This window comes from Drosophila pseudoobscura, chromosome X (genome assembly GCF_009870125.1).
Source record: "Drosophila pseudoobscura strain MV-25-SWS-2005 chromosome X, UCI_Dpse_MV25, whole genome shotgun sequence".
NCBI classification, from domain to species: domain Eukaryota; kingdom Metazoa; phylum Arthropoda; class Insecta; order Diptera; family Drosophilidae; genus Drosophila; species Drosophila pseudoobscura.
Window position 1 is genome coordinate 65,788,741 of NC_046683.1, and position 26,535 is coordinate 65,815,275.

General features: G+C 47.5%; 9 protein-coding genes and 2 long non-coding RNA genes across 25 annotated transcripts in view; 7 read left to right on the forward strand and 4 right to left on the reverse strand.

Moving 5' to 3' along the window:
• Positions 1-1,801, forward strand: part of msn (serine/threonine-protein kinase msn) — a 35,814-nt gene extending 34,013 nt beyond the window's left edge. For 12 of the 15 annotated variants that reach the window (XM_033384892.1, XM_033384901.1, XM_033384903.1 and 9 more), the window contains 3 exons: positions 31-165; positions 252-326; positions 395-1,801. In XM_033384892.1, the coding sequence (XP_033240783.1) occupies positions 31-165; positions 252-326; positions 395-568 (384 nt within the window). In that variant the 3' untranslated portion in view covers positions 569-1,801. The remainder of the gene's footprint in view (positions 1-30; positions 166-251; positions 327-394) is intronic. The other 3 variants (XM_033384896.1, XM_033384902.1, XM_033384908.1) reach the window with 1 other exon arrangement.
• A 910-nt stretch (positions 1,802-2,711) lies between these two features.
• On the reverse strand, positions 2,712-3,870 carry LOC26532748 (uncharacterized). Its single transcript, XR_004470603.1, has 2 exons — positions 3,719-3,870; positions 2,712-3,658 (listed from the first exon to the last, which is right to left on the reverse strand). It is a non-coding gene; the product is annotated as an uncharacterized lncRNA (long non-coding RNA).
• A 78-nt stretch (positions 3,871-3,948) lies between these two features.
• RpL8 (ribosomal protein L8) lies at positions 3,949-5,287 on the forward strand. The gene is made up of 3 exons (XM_001354258.4): positions 3,949-4,071; positions 4,296-4,435; positions 4,498-5,287. Exons 2-3 carry the CDS (start codon positions 4,298-4,300, stop codon positions 5,128-5,130), a joined length of 771 nt encoding a protein of 256 aa, XP_001354294.1. The 5' UTR covers positions 3,949-4,071; positions 4,296-4,297; the 3' UTR covers positions 5,131-5,287.
• Positions 5,288-10,125: 4,838 nt separating this feature from the next.
• Positions 10,126-15,558, forward strand: dos (daughter of sevenless). Its single transcript, XM_001354257.4, has 7 exons — positions 10,126-10,307; positions 12,137-12,461; positions 12,528-13,312; positions 13,381-13,492; positions 13,554-13,794; positions 13,869-14,469; positions 14,531-15,558. Exons 1-7 carry the CDS (start codon positions 10,242-10,244, stop codon positions 15,053-15,055), a joined length of 2,655 nt encoding a protein of 884 aa, XP_001354293.2. The 5' UTR covers positions 10,126-10,241; the 3' UTR covers positions 15,056-15,558.
• LOC117184854 (uncharacterized) lies at positions 10,222-12,139 on the reverse strand. Its single transcript, XR_004470323.1, has 2 exons — positions 11,977-12,139; positions 10,222-11,532 (listed from the first exon to the last, which is right to left on the reverse strand). It is a non-coding gene; the product is annotated as an uncharacterized lncRNA (long non-coding RNA).
• A 33-nt stretch (positions 15,559-15,591) lies between the features above and the next one.
• Positions 15,592-16,884, forward strand: LOC4814062 (enkurin). The gene is made up of 2 exons (XM_001354256.4): positions 15,592-15,830; positions 15,900-16,884. The coding sequence occupies exons 1-2, from the start codon at positions 15,728-15,730 to the stop codon at positions 16,730-16,732; spliced, it is 936 nt and encodes a 311-aa protein (XP_001354292.1). The 5' UTR covers positions 15,592-15,727; the 3' UTR covers positions 16,733-16,884.
• On the reverse strand, positions 16,853-19,291 carry LOC4814119 (uncharacterized). Its single transcript, XM_001354255.4, has 3 exons — positions 19,150-19,291; positions 17,094-19,033; positions 16,853-17,030 (listed from the first exon to the last, which is right to left on the reverse strand). The coding sequence occupies exons 1-3, from the start codon at positions 19,193-19,195 to the stop codon at positions 16,878-16,880; spliced, it is 2,139 nt and encodes a 712-aa protein (XP_001354291.2). The 5' UTR covers positions 19,196-19,291; the 3' UTR covers positions 16,853-16,877.
• Positions 19,187-19,875, forward strand: LOC4814153 (acyl-coenzyme A thioesterase 13-like). Its single transcript, XM_001354253.4, has 2 exons — positions 19,187-19,319; positions 19,462-19,875. Exons 1-2 carry the CDS (start codon positions 19,233-19,235, stop codon positions 19,810-19,812), a joined length of 438 nt encoding a protein of 145 aa, XP_001354289.3. The 5' UTR covers positions 19,187-19,232; the 3' UTR covers positions 19,813-19,875.
• Positions 19,876-20,195: 320 nt separating this feature from the next.
• Positions 20,196-20,856, forward strand: LOC6900993 (acyl-coenzyme A thioesterase 13-like). Its single transcript, XM_002134653.3, has 2 exons — positions 20,196-20,356; positions 20,425-20,856. Exons 1-2 carry the CDS (start codon positions 20,270-20,272, stop codon positions 20,782-20,784), a joined length of 447 nt encoding a protein of 148 aa, XP_002134689.1. The 5' UTR covers positions 20,196-20,269; the 3' UTR covers positions 20,785-20,856.
• Positions 20,857-20,910: 54 nt separating this feature from the next.
• Positions 20,911-22,000, forward strand: LOC4814099 (acyl-coenzyme A thioesterase 13). Its single transcript, XM_001354254.4, has 2 exons — positions 20,911-21,447; positions 21,504-22,000. Exons 1-2 carry the CDS (start codon positions 21,358-21,360, stop codon positions 21,846-21,848), a joined length of 435 nt encoding a protein of 144 aa, XP_001354290.2. The 5' UTR covers positions 20,911-21,357; the 3' UTR covers positions 21,849-22,000.
• Pxn (Peroxidasin) overlaps positions 21,874-26,535 on the reverse strand; it is a 28,472-nt gene continuing 23,810 nt past the window's right edge. The window contains exon 9 of the mRNA XM_001354252.4: positions 21,874-24,757. Within this exon, the coding sequence (XP_001354288.3) occupies positions 22,087-24,757 (2,671 nt within the window). The 3' untranslated portion in view covers positions 21,874-22,086. The remainder of the gene's footprint in view (positions 24,758-26,535) is intronic.

Genomic DNA, 26,535 nt, shown 5'->3' on the forward strand with positions numbered 1-26,535 from the left:
CTCACCCGTGAATTAACCAATTACTCTCAGACTCAGGGTGCAATCATTCCGCATTGTATTGTGGCGCTTCCGAACTCCAATGGGATGCAACTGCTGCTGTGCTACGACAATGAAGGTGTCTATGTGAACACTGTGGGTCGTGTTTCCAAGAACATTGTCCTCCAGGCAAGTACCCGCTAAGCGATGCCCATTGCCCCATCACCCGCTTTGGTTCTAGCCAACATTTAATTTCCCCTCTTTTGTTTTTGCAGTGGGGAGAGATGCCCACCTCAGTGGCATACATTGGCACTGGACAAATCATGGGCTGGGGCAACAAAGCAATAGAGGTGAGTGTCCACATCTGAATGGTTTATAATTGGATACACTGTTCTTTTGCCTTCAATTGCAATTGCAGATACGTTCCGTTGAGAGCGGCCATTTGGATGGTGTGTTTATGCACAAGAAGGCGCAGCGCTTGAAATTCCTTTGCGAGCGCAACGACAAAGTATTCTTCAGCAGTGCCAAAGGTGCTTCATCGTGTCAAATCTACTTTATGACGCTCAACAAGCCGGGCATGGCCAATTGGTAAAGCGCTCTGCTCTGCTCTGATGATCTTGGCAGCCATCGATCGACCCAACCCCAACCGCAGCCCCAAAAGAAGCGATCGATTTGCTCAACCAGCAATGCATAAAACATTTTCTTCTTATTTTACAACAAAACCAACAAAATATCTAAAGAGAACATACACACCCCAACCCCAGCCCACACCCACACACACATAACGAAGATAATTAGTGCATAAAAGTTAAGTGAAATGAGATGATGATGATAATATCCTATACAGACGAGAGACACAATTCGAAAACCAACATTCACCAAACCACACCACAACACACCACACCACACAAACAATCATGAACTTGTGCTTATGAAAATTCACCACGACAACGTTTCAATTAGTAAATGTGCTAAGAAAACTCGATCCACTCGGACGCGGAGTGCGACGCGAGCCTATATATATATTAAAATAATCTATTTAATATTTAGAAACGAAAATGTCAAGCTCACTCGCAGAGGTTTTTTCGTCAGAACAGAACAGAACGGAACGGAACACAGAAGTCAACGATCTATATCCTTTCGATGATGTATGTATATTGGCGTTACGTAGTTGAACCCTGAACCCCCCACAGATGGTGTGGATAGCAGCATCCATTATCCAGATCCAGATGGATCACCACACACACACAATCACAATCAGCACACACACACACGATTCAAATCCATTTCAAATGTCGTTTCGCGTATGATTTCGCTTTCAAGTTAAACTTAAGTTGAAAAAAAAAACAAAAAAAAACAGGCAACGCAGCAACCGAAAATACACATATGTATATCGAATTTTTGCAATGGAAAACCAACGTATATATATATATATATACATATATATAAATGAATAAATATATGCAATTAGTTTTTGTTCTTGGTATTATCAAATAGAATTTATTTGTGCGTTTCTGATGATGAGATGACGATTACATATGTTAGTGTGGAAAGCAGAGGGAAATTTATACATAAATTGAATTGTCTGTATGCTCATTTTTATGGAGAACAAAACAAAATAAAACAAAGCAAAGCAAAGCAAAATAAAACGCCATTGTAAAAACTAAGTGATAAAAACAAAGTAAAAAAATTAAATAATATTAGAGCGAGAGCAGAAGCAGAAGCGAAGCAGAAAGAATGTTTTTAAGCAGAAGCCGGAACAATTATAACTGATTTAATGTAAAATAAAGCCGAAAGCAACACAAACAAAACAATGCTTACAACATTTGATGCATAATTAATGGAAATGGAAATGAAAGAGACGGAAGTACGGATGCACCATGACGTTTATAAGGAGAGCACTAACCTTATAGCAAACGAATTGGAGGGAATTACAAAACGAGAACCTAGTTAAGCTGCATTTTTTTACTGAACTTTTATACAGAGCAATGAAAAAGAGAAAAACAAGAAACAAATTTGAAACGAATCAAATCGTATCGAATCTAATCGAATCGAGTCGAGTAGCAGACGAGAAGCATAAATTAAACCAAAATTCTATAAATCGTAGCATGTTAACAAATGATAAAAAACAAACCCATTAACAAACAATCTCCGCTTGTTGTACTGTGTGTGCATTTCCTTTGTGTTTTTAACAAGCTTCAATATCAAAAGTGGTCACGATGCAATATATCTCTACATAGTACATACATATGCCAAATGTGTATAGAACTCTTCTGAATTTCCCACACAATGAATGGATTACATTCTTTTCAAATATGTCAAATTAGATGGAGTCTAGTTTTTGTGTTGTTTGTTTTTAAATTCTCCCTCCTCCCTCCCTCTCTCCCACCCTCGATTCCTCCACCACACAGCAAAGGAATCGGAACGTAGGACAACCCGCGTCTCATTATGAAATATTATATTTAAAATATTTTTTTTTGTTGTATTTGTATTCCCCTATTACCCCGTATTTAATAATGTTCATCAAAACGAAATGGAAAACAATGCTGCACTAAAATGCAAATCTAAAAATCAACAACAGAAAAGCAAATGAAATGAATAAAAGAATTAGTAATAAATGCTTACTTTATTTCTAAAATAAAACAAGTAAAATGATACAGAAATGAATGTAAATCTAATTATTATATATATATAATCTCAAAATTAAAAGGAAAAAAAAACTATATCAAACGTGATTTTATTTGATTATTTATTTATACAAGGAAATCCAAATTAGTTGGTGTCTTGTCTCGGAGGAATTCTCAATTCAAATAGTGCGCGCTTATCCATCGAACAGTCGCGGACAGTGAAATGTGGCCCACTTTTGGCACTTTGATCCAGAAAGTGGTCCAAACTCAACGAAACTTGGACTGCGAATGATTGGAGAAACGTAATGTTTTTAGTGAGTTTAAGATATAAATGTTTGGTTGGGAAAGAATGACGAATGATCGCCGGAAAGGCGGGGAACGCTATAAAAATGATTGCCTAAAGTGGCAGCAGGATGCTCTGTGGATGTTTTATTGCATTATAGAGTCGGATTACTGAATGAGGAATTCCGTCTAATGAGAAACACATTCCGCCCTTATCTTCTAGGACGATTCTGCTTCTTGCCACCGTACCAGATTGGCGAGGAATTTTTTGTTCAACTATGTTGTTGTATTGTCCGAAAGGAGCCTGGGCAGTCAGGGCATTGTAGTGCCGGCACGCAGGCCACTGAAAATTTAGTTGGCCTAGTCCAGATTGTCCACACCGTTGGCTGGACAAAGGGGCCGGGAAGTCCTTCGGGACGGCTACCACCGGCCACCAGCTTGGCGCCCTGCTGCTTGCCCTGCTGGATCATTCCAAGGATCTTATCCATCTGCTCCGGATTGACCTGGGGACCCTGCTCGGTGTTCAGATCCAAGGCAGTGCCCACGGTCCTCTTCTAGGTGCGAGAGCCGGCATAGCAGCACTGGCCCATGTTGAAGCAGAGGCTTCTACAGAGGCTTTCTACATCCGTTGATCCGGTGAAGGCTACCTTGTCGACATCTGTGTGATTGGCCAGGGCAGCGCTGGCTCCACGGAAACTAGGCACCGCATTGACTGCTCGACTGGCTTTAGGACGATGGTGTTGCCGGTAGCTCAGTTTCAGCGATGATCTGCTCTGTAGTCGGAAATTCGATGCTTTGAAATTTTTTGCCCGATTTATTCTTGTGCCACTTACTTGTTGATGAACAGTCTGCGTAGAGCGCCTCCGTGGTGGACTGGGGGCCGAGGCAGTGCGGGGCCACAGCTGTGGCAAAGGGCGCCGCCGGTCTTCAAAACGGCCTACTTACTTTGTTTTGTCCCGCAATTGAGATGGCAGTGCTTCGATAAGTCGCGACAGCAGATCGCTGGTGGTGTCAGTTCCTCGATAGCACAATCCATATCAACACTCTGTACTCTTAACAGCACCTCCTGTGCCCTTAACAGCGTGCTGTTAACGCGCGGAAAACTCACGAAGTTGGCTGCGCTAGCTGTCATTTTGACATTTGCGTTTATCTTCCACTCTTTCTTTTCTTTTCTACCCGAGATTCGGTACGTAGCGTACTGTGGAAATGTTAATCGTGCAATTTTTCCCAAATATCGCAACATCCTAACATGATAATAAACAAAAGTGCAACGAAAAGCCTGGCACTGGCCAACGCATACAATATTTAATAGAATGTTGCGATGGGCGAGCTTTAAATTGCGGCGGACATGGCAGCCCAGAGTGTTGTGATGAATGTGTTCATTTTTTTTTTTTTTGTTTTCGTTTACAGAAATGGGTCGCGTTATTCGTGCACAACGTAAGGGAGCTGGTTCCGTCTTCAAGGCGCACGTCAAGAAGCGCAAGGGAGCCGCCAAACTCAGGTCTCTGGACTTCGCCGAGCGCTCCGGCTACATCCGAGGTGTTGTCAAGGTAAGTTCTTCAGATGTCAGACATTGGCTGTATATTAAATATATGTCATTTTGTGGTCTTAGGACATCGTGCACGATCCCGGTCGTGGCGCTCCCTTGGCTGTCGTTCATTTCCGTGACCCCTACCGCTACAAGATCCGCAAGGAGTTGTTCATCGCTCCCGAGGGCATGCACACGGGCCAGTTCGTGTACTGCGGCCGCAAGGCTACCCTGCAGATCGGCAACGTGATGCCCCTGAGTCAGATGCCCGAGGGTACCATCATCTGCAACTTGGAGGAGAAAACTGGTGACCGTGGCCGTCTCGCCCGCACCTCTGGCAACTACGCCACCGTGATTGCCCACAACCCCGACACCAAGAAGACCCGTGTCAAGCTGCCCTCGGGCGCCAAGAAGGTTGTGCCCTCTGCCAACCGCGCCATGGTTGGAATCGTCGCCGGCGGCGGTCGTATCGACAAGCCCATCCTGAAGGCCGGTCGTGCCTACCACAAGTACAAGGTGAAGCGAAACAGCTGGCCTAAGGTGCGTGGTGTTGCCATGAACCCTGTGGAGCATCCCCACGGTGGTGGTAACCATCAGCACATTGGTAAGGCTTCCACTGTCAAGCGAGGCACATCTGCTGGTCGCAAGGTCGGTCTCATTGCTGCCCGTCGTACCGGTAGGATTCGTGGTGGCAAGGGCGACAGCAAGGACAAATAAGCTGTTGACCAACGTGGAGCAGGTTCCGTCTAAGATCGGCGTGGCAGTGTTGTTTTGTGTTGCGCTGTTTGAGATAATGCAATTCTATTTGGAAAATCTGTATGTTGTCAGCATACACTTGACACGACGGAATAAAATCTATTTGTAAAAAAAAAAACCATGGGTTTAGTTACATTTATTTGATTGGAGGATAGAGATAATTTTTTTTTTTTTATATTTTCTGCCACTGCTACCTCAATTTGGGTCTGATTTGGTACAGTAAATCTGGACGTTGACATGCAATGACTGCATCTTTCAAGAGGCGATGCAGTTACTGCGCCGTCAAGTGGCCCGTGTGAAACCAGCAGAAGGCTGTTACGCGCGGATCCCAGGCAAAACGCAGCCCTCCTCCCGCCCAACCGACCGAGGGGCGCTGCCGCATGTCGAGCGGTGCGTAGCCGCACCGAACGCAAACATGCAAGAAAGATAGCTATTAGACTAACATTCGAGGAAAATTAGCACTAAACTTACTAAGAAACTAAGCATGCAATCAAAATACAAATACCACTACAGTTACTAATTAATAGAAAGGTGTGTAAGGATTAGTAATTTAATAAGAGGAAGAGAATTAGTGGCGGATATAATATGGTAGAGGGAATTATAATCCGAGCATAAGACCCTAAACGGTTCATGCAAGAAATAATTCGATCTACAAAGTGGAAGGAACAACGGTATAAAATTTTTAGTCACCCCTGATCAAGTTGTGCATAAATATCACACAAAGCATTTTTCTACGGTTAACTAAGGATGGGAGGTTTACTAATAGTAGTCTACTAGAGTAAGATGGGAGTCTTACACCTGCATCCCAGTTAAGGCCCCGCAGAGAAAAGACTAAAAAGTTATTCTGTACTGATTCTATACGGTCCTGGTGTACTTTGTACTGAGGGCACCATACACAGGAGCCGTATTCTATGATCGGACGAACAAGCGAGGTATAGAGAGTCTTTGTTATGTAGGGGTCGTCAAATTCCTTTGACCACCTCTTTATAAACCCAAGCACTCCCATGGCCTTATTTACCATGGGTAGAAATGTGTTCGGAAAACTTTAACTTGGGGTCTAACATAACACCCAGATCATGCACCAGGGTAATTATCTCAAGAGAACCACCAAATAGGGTGTAGGGAGCCAACAAAGGGCTAGAACGATGAAATGTCATAACTTGGCATTTCGAGGCATTAAGGTGTAACAAGTCTGCACAATACCATGACTGAAAGCTATTGAGATCGGATTGCAAGCGAGAATGAAATGAAATGTCCTTGTACTGGACACAGAGTTTAACATCATCCGCATGCATAAGTACTCGAGAGTATGTTAATACTGAAGGCAAGTCATTAATAAAGAGTGTGAAGAGTAAGGGGCCTAGATGGCTGCCCTGTGGTACTCCCGAAGAAACCTTTACTGGTAAAGAGAGGGAGTTTTTGAAGAGGACTTTTTGAGACCTAGAACAAAGATAGCTAGAAATCCATCTCAGGAGGTTGGGCGGAAACCCTAAAAGGTCAAGTTTATGTGCTAAAAGGGAATGGTTGACAGGGTCGAATGCTTTACTAAAGTCGGTGTAAATAACATCCGTCTGTAAGTTACCTTGAAAGCCTTTAATAATGAAAGAGGTAAACTCTAACAAGTTCGTGGTGGTTGATCGCCGCCTTATAAATCCATGCTGAGTTGGAGATATAAGTGACTTCTCAAACATTTTGGGAATAGCGGATAACTTTGCTATACCTCTATAATGTTTTGCATCAGACTTGCTACCTTTTTATGGGGAGGAATTATTAACGATTCCTTCCAGATTGGGGGAAAGCAAGAGGAATCAATGGACAGGGTGAATAGTTTAAGCAAAGGTCCACACAGAGCCTCGGCGCAGTACCTGAGTACACAACCTGGAACCTCGTCTGGACCCGGTGAAAACACCGGCTTAACTAGTCGAAGATCAGAATAGGTGGTTTGGAAAACTGGGCAAAAAGATCGGCAATTGCCTGATCATTATTTGCCGACGTATTACAAAATGATAGCGAGGATGGGTGTGCGGAAGTTCTACGCTTACTGTTTACGAAGCAGTAAAACTGTTTAGGGTCCTGAGAAAAACGTATCCTGCAACGAGATAGGTAGTTCTTATAACATTTAGCATTAAGAACTGAAAAGTTTGTCCGAGCTATTACATAACTAGAGTGAGAAGTAGGGGAGCCCACTTCTTGAAATTTTTTTTGAGTCTTGATTTTAAGTTTTTTAGACTGGATAACTCTTTGGTAAACCAAGGGGGCTTTCCAGATCTAATCGGACAAGAAAGCGGGACCCAAAAATCCAAATATGTGCCAAGAGCATTGTAAAAATGTTTGTGCCTTTTGTGACATCAGTGCACAAGTACAAAGCGGACCAATCAAAATCCCTAATGAGGTTATTAAGCTTCGCAAACTCTGCTTTACGAAAGCAGCGGACACGTTCAGGTAGTCTACTCGACCTATCCAATACAGTTGGTCCTATATATAGCGACACCTCGAAAGTAGGGTGGTAGGCGTCTTCAGGTATAGTGAGCGGAAGGGCTCGGGTTAACACTATGGTCGGATCCGAAACAAAGCATAGATCAAGCAATCGACCCAAGGAATTTTTCACATGATTGACTTGAGACAGGGACAGGTCAAGCAAGCCGTCAACAAAGTCATGTCGTCATGGGCACTAGGATACTAGACTCGTTTACCGAAGACCAAACAGTTCCTGGCAAGTTGAAGTCACCAAGAACTATCATACGATCTTTATCAGATATCGAGGAAGAAACAGCGGTTAAAGCGGACAAGTGCTGCTCATAAATTGAGATATCCGAAGAAGGTGGGATATACGAGCAAGTAATGAATATAGCGAAAGCGGGAAGAATCAGTTTTACACACAGGAATTCCAGTTCCTGTTGAACTTGGACTGTGAAGTGTTCTGACGTGAAGTAAGAGTCCTCTGCAATTAGAACCCCCCCTGCACGTCGAGACGAACGGTCCTTTCTAAAAGTTGTGTACCGACCTGCCAAAACCTCGGAACTTAGAATGTCCGGCTTTAACCAGGTTTCAGTAAACACAATAACGTGGGAAGCAAATGCAACACTATCCCGGAAAAGAATGCTGAGCTTACTACGCAAGCCTCTTACATTCTGATAGGTTACTAACAGAGAAGTTAGTTTTTTGGAAAGGTGGAAGCAAGACGGGAAGTTGAGGAAGAGGAGGGTGGCACACTGGAAAGATTTGGAAGGGATATGGGGGCCTATTCTTCTTCTTAGCCTTAAACTCCTTCACTACCAAATGCTCCGGCCAAAATTTGGCGGAGCAAATGGTGTCAAATTGAGTTGGGGGTATGCTTATCTTAAACGAGGCTATCTCCCTGGCATAAGAAATGTTAAATTTCTCCACCTTTAAACCCACGGCTTTTATTTTGCTTTGAATAAAAGCAATTACATCATTAGATGTGAGGTCAGGGGCCAGCCGTGAAACAAAAACTTGTCGTTTTGGTGGAACTCCCACCAGTGGTTTAGTCACCACAGGCGTAGTACCTGTGGTGGCAATATCCGGAGGTCCGGAACGTCTATTTACTGGTGGGATCGGGCCAGACGGGACTTGCGGACACCACGGACACGGACGCTGCAGACGTACTTGGCTGCACATTCTCCAGCCAGCAGCTGCCGTTGCCCTTGGAGTGGATGGGACACAATGGTTTATGTCCTCTATATGATCGGAGGGGAAAACCTGTTTTCATATGCAAATATTGGTTGAATTACATATATGGGTTTGAATTAAGAAATTCTCTGCTTAAGACATCTAAATTGAATCATCATGATGTATACAATTTGAAATCTCTACGATCAATCACAATATCTGATGAATTTTCAAAATAATCGCCGATAAGTTCGAAATTGAATTAAATTTGTATTTACGGTATATAATGGTATGTTTAATTGTATCAATCTATTTAATTTTATTTTTAGATTTGTTAAACATATAGTATAAAAACATCCATACGGAGGTTTTTTTAATTTTCGCTCTCAAAAAAAACGTGCTTCCCTGCATTATTTATTCCACATATGTAAGTAGTTACCATGTATAAAAATGGTTGATCTTCTTGTTTTAACATTATTTAAGACAAAATCCAATGAGACTAGTTCCTTAAAACTAGCCATTCGACGGAATATCAAAATATCAAAAACCGGTTGACAACAATGATTCCCGGCAACACTAATTTTCATACCCTAGGGAAAAGGATATTATAGAATTGACAAAAATGTTTGTCATCCCAGGCTCCGTAGGTATCAGGATCGATATATATATATACAATATAATAATCATATGCAGGAATATGTCGAAAACATATTGAGAAAATTTCTTTACTAATTACGTTTTAAAACAAGTTCGGAAAACAGTACCTTCATATAAAATTAACGAAATACGGTATACAAACTACTATACACGCATCCTTTCTTTAAATACAAGCAACATTGAGACTGTTTTTTAGTGAACTATTTTGTTTAAGCCTTGTTTTAGTCAAAACACAATTAAAACAAGGTCTAAAAACTAACCAATTTTGTAGAAAATGTATTAATCAATAGCCTAAAATTACGTGGGCAAAACTTAAGGTTTTAGTTAGGCAGCATTATTGAACGGAATAAAGAAATTGAACAATTGGAACCATTTTTATTTTACGTTTTATTACGTTTCATTTGTTTAACCTTTTTCGCTAAAAATTTTTTTACGCAAAATCCAATAAAAGCAAGTGGTTAAAATAAGCCAGTTAAGTAGAAAATTTATTCATTAATCGGATAAAATGATGTGGGCATGGCTAAATGTGCTATATAGCTAATAATATTCGACGGAATATCAAAAACGAGGAATATGTATAATATAACTTGAGCTCGTCAGTATATTTACGGTATATTTTTAAAGTAAGACGGTATGTTACGGTATATTTGCGAGGGTCGGACGGTATATTTTATCGATAAGTCCGCAGTGCAATACAAAAGCAAAAAAAGAACAACCAAAAAAAAAGTTTGGGTGCCCAGGGCAATATTATTTCCATTATTTTTCCACTGCTGCACTGCTGAAAAATGGATAGCACTTTCTACGAAGGGTGGCTAATTAAGTCGCCACCAACAAAACGAATTTGGCGTGCAGTAAGTTTCCCTTTGGAATCATCTTGTACCAACTCCGTTCGGTTCGGATATTATTAAGCAGTTTCCCCAACTCCCTGAATACAAGTGAAGTGAAATGTGCATCAAAGTGCAAACCGCAAAGCTTACGGTAAACATCAGAAAAGAAGAGATATATTCTTACAATCTCCAACTGGAGGAAATTGTTTTTGCCAACTCTCCTACTATACTGAGTCACAAAAGGAAACGCACCAAACGAATCGCAGTGGCATTTTTGTACAATTACTCTGTGCCTCTATCTGTGGCTGTGTGTGTGTGTTCGTATATGCCTGTTTGTGGCTGAATTTGTTTGTCATAATATAATTCATTAATAAGCGTCAGGCAGGCTGATGTGATGCCGCTGCCGCCTCGGTCAGGGGAAGCGGAAATTGATTGAAATGCAAACAAGCTAAAACCGCAGAGAGAGCAAGTTTCCAGTTTATATTGTAACTGCAAAATGTGAATGAAATTTACGATAGCCTCCGTCTTCCGATGCGCTTGTACATACATATGTACATATGTATGAGTGTGTGTGTGTGTTTTGTTTGTTTGTTTGCTTACGGCGTGGGAACATGTTTTGGCGCTGGTCTAAATTTACGCTTAATTAATTCTTTCGTTTAATGTTTACTTTGCTTGGGCCCCGATGTGCGCCGCAGAGGCAAAGGCAGAGCCAGAGGCAGAGGCGTTTGCTCGCTCGTGTATTAAATTACCAGCAACTGTTGCGTTTAATCAAATTATATTCTGTTGAATTTATTCAAGTAGAAAGTATGCACGAGGGCTACGTAAATAAGTATGCATGTATGTATCTATGGAGTATGTATGTTTTATATGGATGTACTGACGATAAGCCACATCACATCACGCACCAAACAAAACCAAACCAAAGCGACGGGAGGGAGACGAACCACAAAAAACAATGACGCACTTGTCTTTCCAGCTTGTTATTGTTGTTTCTGTTTGCTGGCATTTCTAGGGGGCTGCCGCTGCCCGTTATGTATCGTATATGTGCATGCATGTGTGCGTGTTGGTACATTTGAAACCACTTATAACGGAACCAAGAGTTCCAGGAACACACTGGCGTCCCACTACAGCAGGGGTACGGCAGTGCGGGAGAGCGAGAGCCAAGTCTACTCGTAGAACGCAACCGTCTGACCTTCTGCTTAATAGTCTTGTCCATTTGGCAAACACAATACAGATGGTTCCACTGTACCTATAAGAAAATATTAATGCCTTTCGTATGTCTCAAGGAAATTAGCTCGCGTATTGCCATCTCTCTGGGGTGCCAATTTCTGGCACAGCCTGCTTGTGTGTGGCATTATGTTTATTGTTTATAATTCAATTAAGCGTGAAATTCGGAAATTGAACAGACTACAGAATAAAAACAAATACACAAATATTAAACAACACACACCCCCCACACCCACACCCACACCTACAAAACTGAAGCCCGAGCTGGAGTTTAGCGATGACACAAACCCAACAGCCAACCCCACCCCCCCACTCTACCATACAGCTGTTTAGCAATCATTTTAACGGCACTCTGTGGGCGTGTGTGCATCTGAGGGTATCTGTGTGTATGTGTTCACTGATTACCCAAGAAAATGTCAATGCAAATATGATTCGCGGAAAAGCAGCAGCGACGTTGCTTACTCACCCTTGATACGAGCAGTGGTCGCTCCTCTGGACAGTCGGCGCCAGAAAAGGCTGCACCCCTGATAGCTGAAGCCGTAGCCGTCCGTCCATCTCAATCATCATTTGTTTACTAACTTTAACGTTTTGTTTTATTCTCCTATTTCTTATGATTTTTTTTGTAGCGCTGGCGGCGACGCTGGTTCACGCTGAAGCAGGGCGAGATACCCGAACAGTTCTGCCTTGAATACTACACCGATCACAATTGCCGCAAGCTGAAGGGCGTCATCGATTTGGATCAATGCGAGCAAGTGGACTGCGGCCTGCGGCTGGAGAATCGCAAGCAGAAGTTTCAGTACATGTTCGACATCAAGACGCCGAAGCGCACGTACTACCTGGCTGCGGAGACAGAATCGGACATGCGGCATTGGGTTAACTGCATCTGCCAGGTGTGTCACCTGCATGACACCAAGCAGTCGAATGAGCTGCCACTGGGCTCTTTGGGGGCAGGTGAGAGAACAACACATAAATAAAAGAATTCGTACCTAATTTGTGTCCCATTTGTTCCCGCAACAGACGAGAATCGCACGCAGAACACGAGCTCCAGCGGTGGTCTGAGCAACTCCACACAAAATACAACCACCACTTCGTTGCACTCTTCGGCGGGAACTATCTCCGCTCAGGCTACGGCAACGGGGGGAGCTGCCCAAATGCGTCGTCCGGTCGTCATCGATCAGCAGCCACTGCCGCAGAATCCCGGCAACAACAACTCGGACTCGGTCTACGTCAACACGGAGTACAGCAATCGCGAGACAATGCTGTGTGATGGAAACTTCGATCAGCAAGACTTACTCTCGGCAGCACAACAGCAGCCGCCCCCCTCGCCGGCTACGGCCCTCTACTTGAACCATAGTGCGCTGATCCAGGCTCAGGCAGCGGCTGCAGCCGCCGAGCAGCAGCAGCAGCAACAACAGCAACAGCAGGCTGCCCGTCTTGCGGTCAATGCGAACGGAGTGGTGCGGAAGCTGCCAGAGCATCTGGTGCTCACCCAACAAACCCTGGCCGAGGCAGCAGCCGAGCAGCAGCATAGCAGCGTGCAGGCATCGCCAGCCCTGAGTACCGCCTCTGGACCGTATATACCCATTAGCGAGTGCTTCTCGGGCAGCCCCAAGTTCCTGCTGGACAACCACCAGTCCGGTACAGGCGGTCCCGGCCCAGATGGGGCCATACCAAACAATCCCACAACGCCGTTGAACAATTTGGATCCGAAGTTCTACGATACACCGCGTAGTCATAACAATATTGGCCTAAATCTGACCAATGACCAGTCCTACTCCCCCAAAATTACCAACTTGAGTCTGGTAATTGAATATGAATATAGATCTAATCCGATCCATGAGTAATCGTCATTGTATATTCCTCTTTATAGCAACAGCTGGCGGCTAACTCTGCTAGCAAGCAGCGTTCCGACTCGGACTCGGAGAGCGTCTTCACCGATGACGATGAGTGGGCGCATCCCCTGCCACTCCGCGAGAATGTGGGTAAGTAGTCACCGCATCTCCACTCCACTCCGAATTGGTGAATATCTAAGATTATTCATAGATCGCAGCACCAGACCCTCGGATAGTTCCATTGAGAACGAATCATTCGTGCTGACTTACTCGCAGCGCTTCTCCAAAATGCCCGAAGATGGTGCAGCCGTAGCTCCGCCACCCGACAAGCAGTCAAAACTGACGGCCGCATCATCTCTGGCAGATGCAGGCGACCATCGCACATTGGAGAAGCTGGCCAAGGTGTTGAAGAACAAGAATAATCTCATACTAGACTTTAAGGAGAATGAAAAGTGAGTAGTACTAGACCATCCCGACCAGCAACAGCCAATCAAGATAAATCCCAATAATTTTCCCTCAATTCCAGAATCACTCGGGATCTGCCGCAGCTTTCGGACACGGAAAACACATCGCCAGCTATTGTGGCCCGTCGGAATGCAAGCTCCGGGTTTATTGAGGAGAGCTACGACATTCCACGCTCCCATCAGCTGCCCTACTACAATGTCAGCCAGCTGCTGGGCGAGCGACCGGTCACCAGTCCGCACAACAGCAACCCCATTGCTGCTTCCACGCCCAATTTGATGGCAGCAGCCGATCTGGCTGCCGGTGCGGTGCCAGTGGCAGTGGCAGCCAATCCCTGCCAGACTCCGGCTACCATAGCAGCCACCTCACCCACAAGTGCGCGTACGCTGCCCCGCCCGCACTGCTACACCAATGCAGCGCCCACCAAAATGGAGGGAAATGTGTTTCGATACGATTTCATCGAGCAAATGGATTGTCCGCCAGTGAACCGCAAACTGAAACCAAAGGCGGCCGGCACTCCAGCCTTGGAGGATAAGCCCCCGGAGGAGTTCCCAGCCAAGCCGCCGGTGGGCGTCGAGCATTTGACCAGCAAATTGGGCGCGGCCCAGCTGCAGCCGATTGGGCCGCCCAGCGTGGATCGCAAGTGTAAACCAAATGCGTACAAGGTAAGGCTGGAAGGATCTCTCCCTAAATGTACGCTCTAAGATTCCTTTGCTCTATTTTCAGCTTGGCACTTCGGCCACCATGTCGCCGTCGTCGCGTCGCTCTTCCGGAGCACCACTCTCCATGGTGCTACCCCACGAGACCGATGTTCACTCGTCGGCGTTGGTTGCCTACTTCCATGAGACGCGCACTCTGCCACGCCAGCAACATCGCCCGCATCCCAACAGTCCTGGCAGCCTCTCAGTGCAGCATCAGCGCACATCGTCGGCAGCAGCTGCCATGATGACCTCCTCAGGCGCAGCGCCGAAACAACAGCCGCCAGCGCAGGCAAAGCACAAGCTGCAGTACTTTGATCTGGATGTAACCAACAAGCCGCCCCTGCTCAATCGATCGAGCATGAGTGTGGGAAATCTCTATACCCAGGGCGGGAACGCAGGCGGTGGCATACGTCTAGCAGCGGTAGATGCGGCCTCAGCCCGGGCTCCTGTGCCCAGCAGCGTGGTCTACAAATCCGTGGACTTTGTCAAGACGGATGCATTTAAGCGGATACGCGAGGAGCGCAACAAGGACAGCAACGAGGGCAAATGATTGAGCTTGGTCTCCGTCTACGTCTACCCACATGACAGCGTGCAATATCTAAGGACCATGTTGCGGATCCGAACTCCTGTAGTGCCTACACCAGCGGCCAGCCCCCATTCAAAATGCTGGCCCACAACAGTGCAAATTCAATGTGGCTTTTACATTTGTTATCATTATCATCCATCATTATCATCTCGAAATGTACACCCCGCCCCCTTAAAAACTTGCGAAACGATCATGAGTATCTCTTCTATCTAGTGATAAGCTGGCACATTGTGCGTTTTATCTCTTTTAGTGTGCTTCCTTGAATCTGCAATCCTTGTAATCTGCTGTTCGTTTCGCAATTCAATCGTGCTTCCAACACTTCCACAATATAGATACGATATATATAGTCGATAAGCGTCTGAATCAAAATGCAAACATGACAAGCGATTTTAGTGCTAATTTTACAATGCAAACCTTTTATATACACCAGCAACATATTTATAAATACACGATGCTATAGCAACGCAGCAGAAATTGTGTTTCGTTCAAAAACAAAGTTTACCTAGAAATATTACTTGGCAACAGGCAGGCAATCGAAAAACAAACAATCAAATACAAAAAGTCCCCGTCAGTCGCAGTATATTTTCCAGTCTCGATTTTAGAGTTTCACTATTATAGCCATATATTTCGTTAGCCATGTCGCTGGTCTATATCACTCACCACGATGAGAACATCTTCGATTGTGAGCAAGAGTTTCTTAACCAAGCCACCAGCAAGCCTTCCAGAATCTACAATACCAGTAAGAGATATGATAGAGAGAGACGGCCTTTAACGTTTGACGCCTTACAATATACAATACATCTTTCAGAGACTGCAATCAAGGGAGCACGGTTCGCCAAGTCTTTGCGCGACCGCTTGCAGGTGGAGGAAAAGAAGCATTCGATCATGTTGCAGAACGATGGCATGCTAATTCTCACGGATGCCAAAAAGGCCCACCATCGCACCATGGGCTGTGCCCACACACCCGTTGATCCGCCGTGCGCTTATCTTCGCAAGAACCAGGGCATCAAGTGGCGGCGTGAGAACAACCATGTCTGTCCCAAGGGAGAGAAGATGCCGCCGTTGCCAGGCCTTGGAACCAAGCGCACGGAACCGATAATGGCCCCGAATTTCATACGGCGGAATATCCAATGCGCCAAACATACAGTGCCCTGTCCACCGCCGCCGCGGTACATTGACACTCCGGTGGGCACACGACACAATCTGCTGAACTCTGGCCTGCTGCCACAATTCATCTGCCGCAAGGACTTTGGCAAAGTGCCCATTTACCTGAAGAAGACAAAAAAAAAGCTGGCCGAGATGAACGCAATCTGTGCCAAGGAGCAGGCACGCCTGATGGAGCTCTGTCGCGGCGTCAAGGGATTCACGAAAACCCCCACAGCCGCTGCTATCAGCGCTGCGCGGGCCCCGCCGGAGGTGCCTGGCATGCGGGTTATGGACCAAAAAGAGCGCAATGAAATTCTCGAGGGTCTGCGTCATAGTCTGACCGAGATGACCAAGCAGTATCAGTCCATGTCGCTGCTCATCGACAGCGTGGCCAAGGTTCAGCGCAAGGGCAAACTGGAGTCCGATTTACGGCAGGTGGAGCAAGACATTCTGTTGCTCGAAACCAGTCCAATTATTTATGTTTCACTGTATTAACCATAGTTTATAAAAAAACGACATTTTGCCAGCCGTGTGTGTGTGTCGGCATCTGGCAGTGGAGCAGAGCCGCATCTGCTGCCAGAGGCGGACACACACACGCGCGCCGCCGTCACTTAATGGAATTACTTAATAAATTTAATGTTCACGCAGTTGCGAGATCCAATGCATAGCTTCCATGACAGCAAGGACACAGCAGAGTGGAGCCTGGCTCATACAGCTGCAGCAGCTTCTCCTGATCCACCAAAACAGGACGGCTGCACTGGCTACAGTAGCGTCGATCCAGGCTGAAAGGAAGCTAAAGAACAAATTTCAATTAATAAGGTACTTCCAATGACCCGTTTGAAGGTACAAAACCCACCTGCAGATAAGACACACAGCACCGTCGCTTTGGTTGTTCTTCCTCGGGGATTTCTATCACATCTTTTCCCAGCTGGGCATGCAAATCATCAAAGTTTATTTTCATTTGTTGAACAAACGCCTCTTGAAAGCAATGCCTGTCGTGCGTGCCCTTCGAATTTGGCAAGTTTTCCGTCTCGGGGGAGTCTAGCCCCTTGCGCGAGTCTTCCAACAGCAGTTTTTTCAAGCGTTGCGCCTCTGCAAACATACACTGCGCAGCCTCCTTCTGGAACGGACTTAGTTCCTTCAGAGAGCACAGGTACTTCAGTCTCAGTCTCATGTGTGTCATGGCCAGCATTGCCAGCAGCAGCTGCATTTCCTTGTGCGATTCCTCCGTCTGCAGTGTCAGCCAGAGAAGATTCGCTCGCAGGTGAAAAATAGTTGCCATGATATGGTACTTCAGTTGCAGCTGATGCTGTTGCGATTCCGTAGCCTCCTTGTCAAACTGGAACGCCGTCAACCGATGGAAATTGATGTATTTCTGCAAGTTTTTACTTGTGGCAAAGAGCTCCAGGCGCAACTCGGCCAGCAGATCCGTACTTTGATTGATGGGCGTGTTAGGTTGAAAGGTGTCTGCTAGCTTGGTCAGTATATTCCCGTTGTGGATCTTGCCTACGCGTAATTTAAGCTGATTCCGTAGAGAGGTTGCGTATATGTTACCCGCGTATTCCTTGTTGGGGTGGAAGAGCACTGTCAGGAGGTTCCTCTGTCTGCTGCTGAACAGCCCAATTATCTGGTAGTCCTCACAGTCGTCTATAGCTACCGGCTGCATGGATGCAGTGAGCTTCTTGTCCTCTTGGGAAAGGTTTATTCGGTATAGCTTACTCGTTGACGTGGCTACAGCGAAGCTGGTACTGTCCAACGTACAGAGACCGGTTATCTTCATGCCTCCTACGTAGATGCGCGTGTGCAGCCACTCATTACCTTCTTGCCATGGTATGCACCAAATTAGCAGATTTGCCGCCTTGCAGAGGGATATATAGTAGCACTCTCGCTCCGTGAATCGCGAGATTATCGCCTTCTGAAGTCCCATGCGATCTGCCTTCTCCCACACAACCCGTATCAAAGACAGTCCGGATTCTTCATCGTTGTTAAATCTGTAGAGATGAACAACTCCAGATACGTCGCCCACCAGCAGCAGATCTTCGAAAGCAAGCATATAGCAGATGCGGTTCAAAGAGGTGTTCAGTACGCGATGTTGCAGCAGCGTTCGGGCATCAGAACTCAAAGTAAGACTCCATAAGGAGCCGTTGGCTGTGCCTAAGACTAGGACATGTCCGCCATTGGGCTCATTCGCAGGACGCCAAGTGAACATCGTGATCCAGGCGCGATCTATGAAAGCCTTAAACTGCTTGAAGTTCTGTATTTTCGAAACATTCCTTACAGGCAGCAGAGTATCCCGCAATGTTGTGGACACATTCAGGCCGTCCAGTCGACTCCAGTGAGTGTGTTCCGCGGGCTTGCATAGGAGTGTTATGGCTCCATAGGTGTTCAAGGCGGCCAATAGCATTTGTCCATTGGACAGGATCTGTGGCGACCATTTTGAGGCCACTAGTCTGGACTCTGGCACTTCTGTCGAACAAATGGTCATATAAACTGGCTCTAGAGAGAGCTGCTGGGCCTCCAGCACATGACAGTTTTCATAGATGTCCACAAGATTGACTCCTGCGTGCAGTACATCCAGGGGGCGCTCATTTACGGGCGAGTCCAGGCAGGCGACGATAAAGGGAAAAGGCACATGGCAACTGGCCTTGCTGGTCATCTCCAGGGTTATGACATCCGACTTGGCGCCCACCAGGGTGATGCGATCCCCATCAGCTGTGTAGGATACGAACTCCCGCAGAGAGTCTTGCTTGATGTCTCCTTTGATTAGTTGACGGAATCGCAGGGTATCCGACGTATCTGTAAAATTTCTTAGGCGTACAGAGCGAGCAAAACAAATGCCAATAAAACGCCGAATCACATCACACCATCGTAAAATGTCATGTGTATCACTACGGCGGCACCCATACACTCACCATTTTGGCTGCCGTCTGTGACGCTCGATTCAGTATCTTTCGTCATTTCGGCTCAGGTTTACGGTGCGCAAGGAATAGGTACAATGTCGGGCAAACGTGGAGTGGATTTCGTCAAGCATGTGGCCGAGTACGCTGCCAGTAAGGGAGGCTTCGATCGCGTTCTTAAAATGGTAAGAATATAAAGGAAAAAGCAAAACAATTTGAGCGAATTATTTAAAAACGAAGCAGAAAATTAAAAACAGCTGGAGCGGCCGATTACATAATTTTGTTGGTGGTGTATCGATAGTTTACCGCGCATTTAAAATTTTGCAGATTAAAATCACTGGCGGCGGCGACGGACGAGCCATTGGGGAGTTTACTGTGGAAAAGGAGCACCTTAACCGACAAGGGACCTTGCATGGAGGTCTGACAGCCACCATTGTGGACAACGTTACCACCTACGCGCTGATGTCGACGGGATCACATCCAGGCGTAACTGCCACTCTGAATGTCAGTTACATGTCGGCCGCAAAGCCAGGAGAGGTTGTTGAAATAGATGCAAGAACACTGCGTGCAGGTCGCAAAATGGCGTACTTGGACTGTGTTTTGAAGCGCAAATCGGATGGAAGAATTCTCGCCAGCGGGGGGCAGGTCAAGTACGTTGATTTCGACCAGGAAACTTGATTATTAGAACTCAACAGAAAATGCAATGCATCAAAAATTTGAATAAAATCATTTTGCAGCGTACGTACCGACGATTCGATTGGCCTATCGATAGGTCACCAGCCAATGACATTAAATGCAGTTTCACCTTTAAAGAGGTGCATTTGGGGCATATCTTTGATAAATGGAGATGAGATGTTCATGCACTGAATGATTAGTTGCCGGAATCGCAGGGTATCCGCAGGCGTACCTGTATACATTCTCAGGTGTGAAACGCGGCAGGCGTACAGGGCGAGCAAAACAAACGGGAATCCAAATCCGAATACCATCACACGCTCGTAAAACGTATCACTACAGCACCTATACACCATTTTCATAATTTTTACCTCTATCTGTCGAGCGTCGCAGTAGCTAGCGTTCGGCTACTTTTGTCATTTCGGTTTTCGGTGCGCGAGGAATAGGTAGCTCCACTGATACAATGGCGGGCAAACGTGGTCTGGATATTATTCTGCATATAGCCGAGTATGCACCAAGTAAGGGAGGCTTCGATCGCGTTCTTAAAATGGTGAGATATGAAAGGGAAAAGCCAACACGCTCATGAAATTGCCAAGCCGCAAATTTCAAATTTTGCAGATTAAAATCACTGGCGGCGGCGAAGGCCGAGCTTTTGGAGAGTTTACTGTGGAAAAGGAGCACTTGAACCAACAGGGGACCTTGCATAGCGGTCTAACGGGCACAATCGTGGACAACATTTCCACCTACGCGATGATGTCGACGGGATCACACCCGGGAGTTACTGCCAATCTAAATGTCTGCTACTTGTCGGGCGCAAAGGCAGGAGAGGTAGTTCAAATAGATGCCAGAACAGTGCGTGCAGGTCGCAAAATGGCGTACTTGGATATCTTTTTGAAGCGCAAATCGGATGGAATCCTTATCGCCACCGGGAGGCAAATCAAGTACATTGATTTCGACAAGAAGAAACTGGACTATTAGAAGTCCACAGCAATTTCATGCACACAAAATTTGAATAAAATAATTTGGCAACGTACCGATGATTCGATTGCATGTGACTTGGTGTATCGATAGATCAGCAGCTGTTTTTGTCAATTTCAATTTTTTCTGACATTGCTCAATGCAAGATGCACTTATTTGTTTGGGTTGCAGTTCGTGCTGTTTGAATGTATAATGTGCCTGGGGTCGCCAATAGACGTGCTGATATTTATTTCCCGTTTAGTAGCTTATTGTTTGTTATTTGCTGTAACCGCAAAGCGGAAAACTGTACTCGAATGTAACTCAGTTAAATAGTACAAGTAACACCAAATCAAAGTAAGTCAATTCTCAGGGCGGCCTGCTCAGTGGGTATCATTGTCTAGGACCGCACTTGACGATCAAGTGCCTGAACAATAAGATAAAGTCCCAATCTAGGGCCCTATCGATACTGCACCTTGGTATCTGTTCACTTTCTCATCGACGATCAACGCCGCCAAAACTTTGCGCAGCACTCAAATAACTTAGACGCTGTCGGCTTGTCATTGGAAGAGCATTCCCCTTGAAATTACAGCCGCCATGGGCACCCGCAAGAAGGGTCTGGACTTTGCCAAACATATATCAGAGATCATTGCCAAATCGACGGGATTCGAAAATCACATGAAAAAGGTTAGAATTCTCAACGAAAACTGTTTCATAATTTATTTGTCGAATCCTTTTCTTAGGTGAAGATCATCGGAGGCGGTGATGGCACTTGTCAGGCGGAACTCAAAGTTGAAGCTGATCACGTGAACCCCTACAACGGTCTACATGGCGGCTACATTGTCACCCTGGTTGACATGATAACGACATATGCCCTGATGTCCAAGCCGTGTCATCCGGGCGTCTCCGTGGACATTAATGTGAATTACCTGAACGCGGCACGCCTGGGCGACGAGGTGCGGATCGAGGCCAACATCTCCAAGATTGGTAAGTATCTGGCCTTCATCGAGTGCACGCTGCGTCACAAGAAGGACGACTCCGTGATAGCCAAGGGCACGCACATGAAATACGTCAATATCAAAGACTAAAATTTAATCGAACCAAATGCTGCGATTGGGATATTAATGTGCTTTATTTTATTACATGTGTAGCAGTACAGTACATTTCATTTGTTAGTTAATTTGTTTTCAATTATTCAATTAAATTTGCTCGTTTGCTCTGTGCGCGATGTTTGGTTAGAGTGTAGACTTTATATTGTAGATTGTAGATTGTATTGTGGCTACTACGGATAAACGTGTACGGTACGTCTGTACGGATATGCATATTCTACGGCAGCTCTCCTTTGAGCATCGGGCAGTGCGGGCAGCAGGCCTCTGGCGGCGTCAGAGGATCGATTCCGGGCGGGCAGCTCACCTCGCCACACTTCTCCCGCAAACAGTTTACCTGGCCGTGGAAGCAGTTGCACTTGGTGCACACGTCCGGAGACCAGACCTCGTTGTTTAGCCGCGTTGTTCCCTTGTCATCCACGCAGTGACTGCGCCTGGGCTTCGGGGCAACGGGGGCCGGTGCTGGTGCGAGCTGCACCACCTGAGCCACTGGCTCGGCATCTACGGCATTGCAGGAGTCCTCGAGCTTGCGCAGCTTCTTGTGCAGTTTCTTTAGCTCCTTCTGGAAGCTTCCAATCAGCTCCTCCAGGCCACTAACGCGCTCCTCGTTCACATCGTAGAGGGCTTCCAAGGGACTGTCGTAACTCTCGGTGGCTGGGACCTCCTCCTGCTCCTTCTCCTTGGGCTGTCGGAGGTCTCTCTTCTGGCGACTGCTCCTCTTGGTGTACGTCTGTGGAATGTAGGAGTCAAAGATGGTGGGCATGCTGTTGCAGTTGCCGCAGTCCTGCCACAGATAGAGGTTGATGCCGGGAATGTCCTCGCACTTCTTGTAGCCGCCCTGATGCTTGGCCAGGATGAACACATTCTCGGTGACCTGGTCGAAATTGTCACCCACATCGCACAGGACGCGTCCGAAGTTGGCCTGCTTGATCTGGACGAGTTGCTCGGGCAGGAACACGCCCGGATTCTCGTAGTACAAGCGATCGCCGTCGCGCAGGCGACGGAACTGCTCGACGAGCAGACACTGGAACAGCGGACCCACCTTGCCGCCCTCCACCTGATCCTCCAGAATGCCGCCCAACCAAACGTCCACGTTGTCCGGATGACCATACAGCTCCTTCATCTTCTGCCGAATTCCCGCGTTGCTGATGTCCGAGAGATCCTCAAAGTCCTCGGCCACGCTGAGGTTGCAGAACTTCCTGTAGACATTGTAGCCGGGAATGCCGTGATCACGGCCCCGCTGAATGTTGATGGCGGCCAGGTCCAGGGCCACCGCATGCGTCGCCTGGAACAGCTTCTCCGTGAGCTCCGTGTTGAGGTTCTGGTCGGGGGTCTTCAGCTTCGCGGGCACCGCCAGCATGCCTCTCAGCAGGGGATCCACTCCGCCCTCGTAGGCCAGGCGCCAGGGGGCAAAGAAGGCCTTGTGGAGTAGCAGATGGCCCTGCGGAATGGGCTGGAAGGTCTCGTTCAGACGGTGCAGGATGGGATTGATGATGGTGTGGCCGAAGCGCAGGGCAGCTGTGGCAAACTCATTGGCAATGCTCGGATTCAGCTGCGGATTGTAGCCCTTGTACTCTCCGAGCAGCTGCATGCCACTCTCGCCGATGATCAGGGGCAGCCACTGCTTGAAGGTGATATGCTGCATCTGGGCGCCGACGATCTTGCGGGCCTCCTGGTACAGCGTATCGCCGTCCCAATGGGGATTGATCTCGCGCAGCTTGGTGGCCAGCCGATTGTGCTCTCGCATCCAGATGGTGTGCATGGCCAGGAGGCCGACCTGCTCGTTAACCCGTATGTCCCCGGACACAAAGCAGCTCATGGTGTTCTCGTCGAGATTGCGGCGGCAGTCCATGCCGTCCTGCGGGGCCGCAAAGGGCAGCATGTCCTTCTGCTTGGGGAAGTGGACGCCCACGCGGAGCAGACCCTCGTCGGCGGTCAGATTGCGTAGCTCCTGGGCGAAGGGCGTGCTGTAGCCGTACACCTGCGAGGCATCGATGTAGGATGTCAGCTGGTTGATCTGCTCGCGGTGCTGGACGCTGTCAAAGAAGAGCGAGGTCATGCCCGAGCCGCAGATGGCGCTGGAGCGCACCACATCGATGCAGCGGCGGTTCCTCACACGCGGGTCATTCGGCGGCACTTCGATGGGGTAGCAGGGCGGGGCCATCTCGCAGCTCTTCTTGCAGTCGATGCCGTCCCAGCTCTCCGAGCTCACCGAGGGTATGGCGTGGTCCAGATCGTGGTCCAGGAACTGGCCCCACTGCATCACCATGTGTGTGATCCGGCTGTCCGGGGTTATCTCCTTGGTGGCCACCACCGAGGTGGACACCAGCCTGGCACTGGGCTTCGGATGGCCGGCATACAGCTGGCCCTTTGTCCAGCCCACGGGCATGCTGAACCCGTTCTCGTAGATAGGCGGCGCCAGGCGGCGGAAGGCCGTAAGGGAGGCTCCCCATGTGGGATGCATCAGATTGTTGCACGTGCCGTCGATGCTGCGATAGCGCGAGTGGTAGCACATGTCCGTGCAGTTCGGCATCTCCCGGTGCTCCATGCAGCCCGACAGCTCCGCCACCAGATGCAGATGCTCCCTGGAGAGCAGGTCCCTGAACTCGTACTCCTCGCTGCTCATGCTCAGGTTGTCTCCCCGCTGCACGTGCTTTCGGATGTTGACCAGGGTCCGCTCGTATATCTCGGCGGCACGCGCCAGCTGCCTTGCCTCGCCCGTGGGGAAGCGGAACACCCGCAGCAGCTCCCCATAGTTCGGTGGCCCCGTGGACGAGCGGTTCGAGAAGAGGGTGTCCAGGGTGTTGTTGATGGCCAGATCAATCTCCTTGGCCGCCTCCGCGAAGGCAATGCGCACGTAACGATCTCCCGGTGCCAGATCCACATTGTTTCTGCAAAGAAAGGATTTCACAGGGGATTCTGGATTCTGGTAATGATTCAAGGAGAAGATATTCCCCAAAAATGGACCAATTAATTTACAACAATGGACTACAATCCTAGGGCTAGACTTTCGAGATTCCTAGAGCAGATATTCCACCACAAAGCGGCGACGCGGCACAAAGCGAAGAAACAATCAAGATATTTTCAAGGAATTTCCACATTTTAATTACCATAATGCCAGCGCCAGCGCCAGCGCCAGCGCCAGAGACGCCTCCGAGGAGTCGTTAAAATGGCCGCGTTGTCTAATAAAAATGGCAGCCAGTTTATTTCCCTTTCTTCGCCTAGATGTCTGTCCGTCTCTCCGTCTGTGTGTCCTTCGGGCAGTCCTCCCCCTGTCACCCCCTGGAAATCTTGCTGCACTTTTTTGTGCGCCAAAAGGAAAATCCGCGCTCTCAAACTCTGACTGCTGCAAAGGGAGGGGAGGCAGCATTAACAACAATTCATGCCTCACATTCTCTGTCTGCCATGCAGCGTGGCTGTTCAAGGAATGCTCAGAATCCTCGGAAAACTTTCGCCTGTGTAAACTTTGGCATTGTGCGGGGTGACGATGGCAGCGACTACAACGAGCGACGGAGGCGACGTTCTAGGTAATAACTTAACGACCATAATACACCCTGTTGCACCACAAGTAGTGCCCTGCTGTGCCGTCTTGTGCCGTGCCAAAAGTCTGCCCCTATCAGTGGCTCTGCTGGGTGGGATAGTTTGGTAGTGCTTCTAGTGGGTAGCCACTGCTCCTGGGCCACTGCCAGGCCAGGACCCGAGTGCATATATTTTCCCTCTGCCATTCTGTGGTTGCTCCTTTGCTTTTCTGTTTTTGTGTGTAGGGTATGTGAGGAATTTCTAATCCTGTGAGGAGGTCAAGCGAATCTTTCTAGAATCTATATGCTCTCAAATGCTAGAGAATGGATCTCATTTCTATGATAAGTCTTCTCCTGATTCTAGTTCTTTTTAAGGGCTCCTCTGATACCTCATTCCATCAATGTAATTGATCTCATTCGGGAATGTTAGTCAGGGTATACCTTTAGTCTCCATCCACTTGCAGTCGCCTCATTTTGCTAAAGTTTTTTGTTGGTTTTGGTCTCCCTGCCCCGCCGTGCCCTGCCCTGCCCTGCCGCCCTCTGGCTCTGCCACATGCTGTGCGGTGCGGCGTATGGCAATGTATTTCCGTGGTTAGCCTTTTTCGCCAGCAGCAGCCCCAGGAGGAGCTGCAGCAACAGGGGCAGTAACGGTGGCAGTAACGGGATAAGCTTTTGTTTTACGCCGGCATTACCCACAACTTAGGCGGATTTCAGTGTGCTGCCTTCTGGATGGCGGTGGGTAGGTGCTGAGGGGAGGGGAGCGGAGGGAATCTTTCAGCGGTTTTCACTCACTTTTTGTTAGAGAGACGCTTCCACGGTTCCTCCCTTCCCTACACACCGGATCTTTGCCCCTGTCCTTGCCCTGCGCTGCGCTGCACTGCACTGCACTGCACTTCCTTTCCGTCTTTCAACATAGTTTTTCACTTTTAGCGTTGCTTTCTCACACTCTCTCCGGACCACGGACAGCGGACTACGGACTACTTACTCTTCTGCTATGCTATGCCTTTTTTTTGTTTTTCTTCTTTTAATTCTTGGTCCTTTGCTGCGGTCTGGCGACTGCGGCTGGCACCGTAATGAGTAAAGTTTCTAATGCCGACGGCTCCCCTGTAAGCCGATTCGGTTTCCGGGCTCTGCCGCACTAAATGGTGCGT